The sequence below is a fragment of the Salvelinus sp. IW2-2015 genome, unplaced genomic scaffold, assembly GCF_002910315.2.
Source record: "Salvelinus sp. IW2-2015 unplaced genomic scaffold, ASM291031v2 Un_scaffold2972, whole genome shotgun sequence".
NCBI lineage: Eukaryota > Metazoa > Chordata > Actinopteri > Salmoniformes > Salmonidae > Salvelinus > Salvelinus sp. IW2-2015.
The window spans coordinates 124,923-134,644 of NW_019944267.1; the positions used below are offsets into that span (position 1 = coordinate 124,923).

General features: G+C 42.9%; 1 protein-coding gene across 1 annotated transcript in view; it reads left to right on the forward strand.

Moving 5' to 3' along the window:
* LOC111978111 (NLR family CARD domain-containing protein 3) overlaps positions 1-9,722 on the forward strand; it is a gene marked incomplete at its 3' end in the record, with an annotated part of 56,032 nt that overhangs the window by 44,860 nt on the left and 1,450 nt on the right. The window contains exons 3-7 of the mRNA XM_024142122.2: positions 3,105-3,221; positions 5,076-5,160; positions 5,280-5,508; positions 5,915-7,712; positions 8,004-8,177. Coding sequence (XP_023997890.2) covers positions 3,105-3,221; positions 5,076-5,160; positions 5,280-5,508; positions 5,915-7,712; positions 8,004-8,177 — 2,403 coding nt within the window. The remainder of the gene's footprint in view (positions 1-3,104; positions 3,222-5,075; positions 5,161-5,279; positions 5,509-5,914; positions 7,713-8,003; positions 8,178-9,722) is intronic.

The following is a 9,722-nucleotide window of genomic DNA, read 5'->3' on the forward strand; positions in this document are numbered from 1 at the left end:
TTGTTTTGACTAATTCTGATGGTTGTTACAAGCAGAATTTTTACAATATTACCGTTATATCAACACACTCTTCACTCCTGTTTAAACCAAAAAGGGTTCTACCTTGCTTAATGTATGGAATCACTAAAAGTTCTATATAGAATCATTTTATAGGGTTCTTTGATCAGACCTCTAGAGGTTCTTCTTCACTGAACCAAAATGGTTCCATATAGAACCCTGCATGGTGCCATTTATGAATTATGGCTATTACTATTAAATAGTAACATTTTTATCTAGAATATAATTGAATAAACAATTCAATAATGGACAAAAGAATACCAACATATATATGTTTTATGTATTGTCCTTATATGCAAACATAGTTTGGCAGTATGAACTGGTGGCCAGGGATGCATCTCTCTGTTTGAACGATGGCCCATGTCAACTCTGGCTGACTTCTTTACAATACAATACAGTACAAAACAGTAGAGTAGAGTACAGTACAATACCAATACAATACAATACAGTATAGTACAATACAGTACAATACAACTTTATCCATTAGTTACAGCAAACAACAACAATGCGTCTTCTGCTCCGTTCTCAACCCCCCAAACAGTAAATCTCGGTTCTGGTGACTTTAAAAAGGACATTCTCAAAATGTAGGAAAATATATATATCCTGACACCATCTAAAATATAATTTCCACCTCCAGAAATGAGCCCATTAAAATATTGGTTAAACTATTTCAACATATTGGACCATGCTGTAATGCGGTCTGTGTGTAGCTGGTGTAGAGGAGTCAGGCGCAGGACAGCAGAAATTAGTAAATAAACATACTTTACTCAAAATATACAAATGCGAAACAATAAAGAGAGCCCACATTAACGGACCATACTACATACAAACAATTACTCACAAACAGACATGGGGGAACAGAGGGTTAAATAATGAACAAGTAATTGCGGAATTGAAACCAGGTGTGTAAGACAAAGATAAAACAAATGGAAAATTAAAAGTGGATCGGCGATGGCTAGAAAGCCGGTGACGTCGACCGCCGAACGCCGCCGGAACAAGGAGAGGGACCGACTTCGGCGGAAGTCGTGACACATGCATATAGCCTATGCATGGTCCATATTATCAGGTATGCTATTAGCAAGAAGCATTATCACCTGTAGCCCAACTGATGCAGCATAGTGGCTATAAATACATAGGCTGAAGCATGGGGTTGCCTATCTGCATTTACCCAACTCATCGGTCACAGACAACCACACCGGGTTCCAGCTAGATCAGGAATGGGCACCTTTGATGGGGGTGGGGGCCACGAAAAAAATTGGAACTCATCATGCAGTGGCTTGTGGTAAAGTTTTTATCCATGACTTTAATAAAAACCTATTTCAAGTAGGAATGGAAAGCTGGGATCGTCCATTTTTTAATATAGGCCATTAAAACTCCTGTTTTCCCTGCAAATGCAAGACTTGTTGTGCATTGACTGCTTGTCAGAATGCAAGTTTCCCTTGTGTCAGTCCTAACTTGCATGCCTTGAGAGGAATATTTCTATTGCATGGAACACACAACAACAAGCCGACTAGGTAAATAGATCAACTATTCTACTATGGAGTTGTCAGATTTTTCTATTCAGAACACGAAAAGTAAATGTGGACTGTTCTAATATTTTGAAAGTGTGCCTTGACAGAAATATTTTTGGGGCGTGGCAGCGATGATTTTTGCAGTGACGCAGCGCCACAATTAAATGACTGCAGCTTAATTAAACACTGTTACCCAGTAAACTGACCACTGAGTGTCAGTCTTATTCTAATCCTTTTATGTAAGGTATGTAAGGTTTCTCAAATCTCAGATCAGGGTGTGACTAAACAATCTAAAGTACCATCAATTGCAATTCTCACAATGTGATCTACGTGATTTGCTGCCCTTGCAGATTATGTTACATATGAGAGACATTAAGGGAGTTACGCACTAGAATGTATGAGTATTCAAGAGCCATTCGATGTGCTGACTCCAACAGCCCAGTGGTCCTCCATTTCAAAGAAAGAGGACTCTCGCTTTGTGAGTTATTTTATTTTGGAATTGAACAAGTTAGCAAAAACAAACGCGGTGGAGACGTTGATAAACGGTGAAGGTCAAGGAAGACATTCTGGATCCATTCCTTAGATACTTTAGTCCCCAGAGGTCTTAACATACAGCAAGACTACAGTATGTATATTAACGTAGATCTTCTCTGCATACTGTGTGACGCGGGAGGGCAAAAAAACATCTAAAGACTCACTTAGCTCTTCTACAAGTGGTTTGAGACAGGTGTTAGATTACAAGCATTTTCAAGTGCAACGTTAATAGCTATTGGTTTGGGGAAAAAGCTCTGTTATGAATTCCCTGCGGGTGACTGTTATCAGCACCTCTCAACCCCACGCTGTACACTCCACTCCCCATCCCCCACGACCGGCGCCTGAGAGTCTAGGGGGGAARCATAAACCTGCCTCTCAAACTCTCCKTGACCTGTGTGTGTTAACTCTTGGGCTGCTTTATTGCCCTCTAACCGGGGGCGGAGTCAGAGAGTTACAAACCAGTAAAATAAGTAGAGGCGGGTCACTCTCTTTCAAGCTCGGAGACGATGCTACGAAGGTTCTAACGATTTATTTAGCCTTAAGAAGCTTTCTGGTATTCGGGCCCTGGATAAAAACATCTGCTAAATGACTAAAATGTTGAATGAAAATGTTTTACATACAGATCTCATATTACTSTATTGAATTATTATTTTTTAAATATWWAAAWWWTTWTGTCACAAATGTATKATTTGTACAGTTCTTCATAAACATGTTTAGTTATTTGTTACATTTGACCGTGTAAAACCTAGCAGTAGTACTTTTTTCTCTAAGAGTGAGGCAGATATATAAAAAAACATGATTATTTGTCTCTCTGAAATGAAACCATTAAGTGATAGATATTGAACAAATAAATGTATTTTCATAATTTCTTTAAAAAAAAWTMAATTCACCAACATTGCTGAAAATGGCAATATAGCATTTTAGAATTAAACTCTTCTGATGTTTCCCCATCTAAGTTCAGAGTAGATGAGAGACGGAATGTTTGACTCTGTTGTGTTGAAGCTCAATCAAGCAGGAGAGACCAGCCTCCCCTGTACCCAGCTGTGTGTCTATGAAGAGTGATGAGTCTATGGATCCTCCTATAATGTTTAGAGAGGGAGACGTTTCTACTGAACAAAGGTAAGATGAACTCATGGGTCATGATGGTATATGTTAATCCTTTTTTCCATTTTCATCGTCCTAAAACAATACACAAACAAACGTTTGAATGACACTGAGGGGCAACATTGTTACATCTAACGCCTGTTTGCCTGAGGCTGATGCCGCACAGGTGTATGTACCTGTGTACACATGCATATACACACACTCACAATTAAACGCACACATGTACACGGACACACATCTACACATCTAAATAATGCCACCCATGCACTTAGACGTATTCAGTTGGCCTTGCTGTTGTGATTGTTGTTGTCCTTATTATACTTAGTTTTTTGTTGTTTTCTGTTTTCCTTAGTCTTTCTCTTTTTTTTCTTTGTTCATTTTGTTGGTTGGTGGGACAGTGGCATCGGGGGCGGTGGCTAGGGGGACAGGGACTTGGGTTACGGGGGCTTGTTGAACGGTGGCTTGGGGGACGGTGGCTTGGGGGACAATGACTTGGGGGTCCGGGGCTTGGGGAGCGGTGGCTTGGGAGATGGTGGCTTGGTGGACGGTGGCTTGGGGGACGGGGCTTGGGGGACGGGCTTGGGGGACAGTGGCCTTGGGGGAACGGTGGCGTGGGGGACGGTGGCTTGGGGGACGGTGGTTGGGACAATGACTTGGGGGTCGCGGGGCTTGGGAGACGGTGGCTTGGGAGACGGTTGGCTTGGTGGACAGTGGCATGTGGACGGTGGCTTGGTGGACGGTGGCTTGGGGACGGTGGCATGGTGGACGGTGGCTGGTGGACGGTGGCTTGCGGGACGGTGGCTTGGGGGACGGTGGCTTGGGGGACGGTGGCGTGGGGACGGTGGCTTGGGAGACGGTGGCTTGGGAACGGTGGCTTGTGGACAGTGGCATGGTGGACGGTGGCTTGGTGGACGGTGGCTTGGGGGACGGGGCTTGGGGACGGGGGTCTTGGGGGACGGGGCTTGGGGGACGGGGCTTGGGGACGGTGGCTTGGGAGACGGGGGCTTGGGACGGGGCTTGGGGGACGGGGGCTTGGGGGACGGTGGCTTGGGGATGGGGGCTTGGGGACGGTGTTGGGGGAGGGGGCTTGGGAGACGGTGGCTTGGTGGACAGTGGCATGGGGACGGTGGCTTGGGGGACGGGGTGCTTGGGGACGGGGCTTGGGGACGGGGGCTTGGGGACGGTGGCTTGGTGGAACGGTGGCTTGGGGGACGGGGGCTTGGGGACGGGGGCTTGGGACGGAGCTTGGGGACGGTGGCTTGGGGAGGGGTTGGGGGACGGGGGCTTGGGGGACGGGGGAAGGGGGCTTGGGGGACGGGAGCTTGGGGACGGTGGCTTGGGGGACGGGGCTTTGGTGGACGATGGCTTGGTGGGGGGGTCTCGGATGTTTGAGGAGCAGCTCTCGAGGAACTGTGGGGTAATCTTGGAGCGCTGGTGGCCTGGGGGTTGGGAGCTTGGGCCGGTGGCTGATATGTCCCTGGTTTGGGTACCCGTTTTGACCTTGTGGAAGATCTGTCGAAATGCCTTTGGGCAGGGCGATGACCCTGGTTGCTTCTGTGGGTCGCTCTGGATGGGAGTCTGTTAGATGACTGAATGTATGGTAAATGTTGAGCGACTTCACTGCAAGTAGATTGAATGTTTTAATATTCAATAATATATATATTTTTTACAAAGTTAACACAACATTCTCTCCCTTGTGTGTGTGTGTGTGTGTGTGTGTGTGTGGTGTGTGTGTGTGTGTGTGTGTGTGTGTGTGTGTGTGTGTGTGTGTGTGTGTGTGTGTGTGTGTGTGTGTGTGTGTGTGTGTGTGTGTGTGTGTGTGTGTGTACTCCCTGGATGAGGAGATGTAATCTCATGTTGTGTCCACAGAAACCAACAGGAGAGATCAGAGTCAGAGATTCTCAGTGGTCAGTCCTCTCATAGTCATCAAACAGACCTGGCCTCCATATTCAGTGTATGTGGTCCTGTTATGTACTTTTGTTTACCTCAAGTAAAGTTGATCTGTCAATCATTCATTAATGTGTTAATGAGAAAGCATTTCTTCTCTTAACTTATTTACCTCATTTATTTCAGTTGCTTGAAGAGAATATTATGACATTTGTGAAGAACGAGRTGAAGATGTTCAAGAGGATTCTTAATCCAGAACTCCCAGAAGGCTTTGAGAGTCAGAAGCAGGATGAGGAAGTTGTGGATGCTGAAGATGAGAAGCAGGAGAGCAGTGCCAGAGAGGGGGCTCTGAAGATCACACTGCATGTTCTGAGGAAAATGAACCAGAAGGAGCTTGCTGACACACTGGAGAAAAGTAAGAGCTGTCTGCCTCATGTTGAATGCGAGAGAGAGAGAGAGAGAGAGAATTTGCACACTGTATATAGACATAATAGGACATCTGAAATATCTTAATTATTTTGGAACTTTTGTGATTGTAATGTTTACTGTTCATTTTTTATTGTTTATTTCACTTTTGTTTATTATGTTTCCCATGTCATTAAATTGAATTGAATTGAGTGAGAGAGAGACAACATTAATGATACCATCATTAATAAGAATATAATACAGTGTGTAATGCATTATGAAAACATTTACACATTTATACAGTCACTTAATCATTATAAATTATTATAATGTACAACTTTAWAACAGTCCTACAATACTGTAATATGACGTAATATGAACAGACGTAATGTGAATATCCTCTGTGTTATTTCTAGATTCAGATGATCCTGCTGTGATTTGCCAACATGAACTCAAATCTCATCTAAAGAAGAAGTTTCAATGTGTATTTGAGGGGATCGCTAAACAAGGAAACCCAACACTTCTCAATAAGATCTACACAGAGCTCTACATCACAGAGGGTGGAACAGGAGAGGTCAATAATGAACATGAGCTGAAACAGATTGAGACAACATCCAGGAAACAAGCAAGACCAGAGACTGCAATCAAATGTAACGACATCTTCAAACCCTTAACTGGACAAGACAAACCGATCAGAACTGTGCTGACAAAGGGAATCGCTGGCATTGGAAAAACAGTCTCTGTGCAGAAGTTCATTCTGGACTGGGCTGAAGGAAAAGCAAATCAGGATGTCCAATTTGTATTTTCATTCCCCTTTCGGGAGCTGAATTTGATGAAAGGGGAAAAACACACTTTGATTGAATTTCTCAATCATTTCTCAATGGAAACCAAAGAATTAAGATTCTCCGAACACAACGAATACAACGTTCTGTTAATCTTTGATGGTCTGGATGAATGCCGACTTCCCCTAGACTTCCAGAAGAACAAGATCTGTTGTGACGTCACAAAGTCAACCTCAGTGGATGTTCTGCTGACAAATCTCATCAAGGGAAATCTGCTTCCCTCTGCTCTCCTCTGGATAACAACCCGACCTGCAGCAGCCAATAAGATCCCTTCACGATATGTCGACCAGGTGACAGAGGTGCGAGGGTTCAATGACCCACAGAAGGAGGAGTACTTCAGGAAGAGATTCAGTGATGAGGACCTGGCCAGCAGAATCATCTCACACATAAAGACATCAAGGAGCCTTCACATCATGTGCCACATTCCAGTCTTCTGTTGGATTTCTGCAATAGTCCTTGAACACATGCTGAAACATAAGAGAGAAGAGATACCCAAGACTCTGACTGAGATGTACACACAACTTGTGGTGTTTCATACCATAAAGAAGAATGAAAAGTATCTTGGGAAAGAAGAGACAGGTCCACACTGGAATAAAGAGAGCATTCTGTCACTGGGGAAACTGGCTTTTCAACAGCTTGTGAAAGGCAATCTGATTTTCTATGAAGAAGACCTGAAAGAGGCTGGCATTGATGTCAATGAAGCCTCAGTGTACTCAGGATTGTGCACACAGCTCTTTAAAGAGGAATGTGTGCTGTACCAGGACAAGGTGTACTGCTTCGTGCATCTGAGCATTCAGGAGTTTCTGGCTGCTCTATATGTGTTCCTCTCATTCATCAACAACAATGAGAATCTAATGGCCAAACCGCAATCAACTTCCAGTAACTTTACTGCGCTGTTCAGAGACACGCCTGAAGTTACTTTCTACAAGAGTGTTGTGGATAAAACCTTACAAAGTGAGACAGGAAACCTGGACCTTTTCCTCCGCTTCCTTCTGGGCCTCTCACTGGAGTCCAATCAGAAGCTCTTACGAGGTCTACTGACAGAGACAAGAAGCAGCTCACAGAGCCATGAAGAAACAGTCAAGTACATCAAGGAGAAGATCAGGGAGAATCCCTCTCCAGAGAGGTGCATCAATCTGTTCCACTGTCTGAATGAACTGAATGACCATTCTCTAGTGGAGGAGATTCAAAGCTACCTGAGCTCAGGAAGTCTCTCTAGAGCCAACCTGTCACCTGCACAGTGGTCAGCTCTGGTCTTTGTGTTGCTGACTTCAGAGAAGGAGGTGGATGTGTTTGACCTGAAGAAATACTCCAGATCAGAGGAAGGTCTTCTGAGGCTGCTGCCAGTGATCAAAGCCTCCAGAGCTGCTCTGTGAGTACAAACATGACATTTAATACTAATCATCAGGAAGAAATATTAWGTTTAGACAAAAATATGTATCATAAGATGTATATAATATATTATATTTTATTGAAAAAGCTATTGAATCAATGCATTGATGTTCACATTAGTATAACATTAGGACCATACATTTCTAGGAGACGGAACATAAATCTATATTTTGTTTGGTAGAATGAATCAAATGCATCTGTAATTATCCTTCTACACTACTGGTGTTAAATTAACAGTGTGTTTGTGAAATCATGATGATCTCTCTGTCAGGCTGTCAGGCTGTGGAGTCACAGAGGAAGGCTGTGCTTCTCTGGTCTCAGCTCTGAGGTCAAACCCCTCACACCTGAGAGAGCTGGATCTGAGTAACAATGACCTGAAGGATTCAGGAGTGAAGCTGCTCTCTGCTGGACTGGAGAATCTCGACTGTAAACTGGAGACTCTGAGGTCAGTATTCCTGTAGTTGGTCAACAACTGATAACTGTTCACCAGATCCACATGTGTTTACCAGGCACACATAGTCCACACCATATGTGTTTGGACAGTYAAGCTTACAGTTTTAAATGGGTAATTATTCTAAGCAAAGGACAGAGACTTTTATATTTCTACAAAACCATCCAACTTTATTAATAATTACTGCAGTAATGGAGCGTTAACGGTCACCCAATGGTGTAGAGCTACAAGCCCAAATAAACAAGGTTAGGTTACAACTCTTCCTGAGTGATGAAGAACAGATATAGAAATTATACAAAGGTACATTGTGCTCTCATACAACAGACATCAAGATTTACATGGTGCTATAATATCTGTCTCTGGATCATTAACTACTTGTTTATACAGAAATACTATTGTAACCTAGGACACTAGGTCATTCCCTCATATGATTAAGTCCAGTGTTCATCTTCCATTTGGGATAAATAAACTGGTGATTGGGTCTCGCTGCCACCGACAGACAGGCACACAGACACTAATAATGGAATGGTATGTTGTCTTATCACCAAGCCATCGTAAATCAATTGTCGATGTTAAATCTCAGAGGCTCTCAGTTCACACAGACACATGAGAGTTCTAAAACCCCTATTGTGTTGCCTCTCAGAAAAACAGACAGTGTAAATGTATTAAGTTTTCATATTTGGTCCCATATTCTTTGCCTGCAGTGATTTCATCAAGCTTGTGACTCTACAAACTTGTTGAATGCATTTGCTGGGTTTTTTTTGGTTGTATTTTCGATTATGTTTTTCCCAATAGAAACTGAATGGTGAATAATGTCCTGTGTCATTGTGTAGTCACTTGTATTGTAAGAATAGAAGATGTTTCTGAACACTTCTACATTCATGTGGATGGTACCATGACTATGCATAATCATGAATGAATCAATGAATGATGATTAATGAGAAAGTTACAGAGGAACAAAGATCATACCCCCTCTGTTATTGGTAATGGTGAGAGGTTAGCTGTTTTATTGTAGCCTCAGTAACTTCCTCACTCATAATGTTTCTTAATCATGGCATCATAAGGATTAATTCATTAGTGTTTAGAAACATGTTATCTACTCACTTAGACAGAAGATTAATCCAGTCATCATCAACTATTCAGTTACTATTGGGCAAAACATAACCCCAAACACAACCACAACAAACTGCAAATACAACCAACGAGTTTGGGACCAAATACTAAACTTTGACTACTTTAACCTTCATAAGGCTCCTTTTTTCTCCACTTCCTGTCTGAATGACGTGCCCAAAGTAAACTGCCTGTTACTCAGATCCTGAAGCCAGGATATGCATATAATTGTTACCATTGGAAAGAAAACACTTTGAAGTTTGTAGAAATGTTAAAATAATGTAGGAGAGTATAACACAATAGATATGGTAGGAGAAAATCCAAAGAAAAACCAACCATAATTTGTTATTTTTGAGAGACCATGCTCTTCCAGTGGCCAGTATAAGGGCATACTCAATTCTGCCTCCCAGGATGCAATTCCCATGGCTT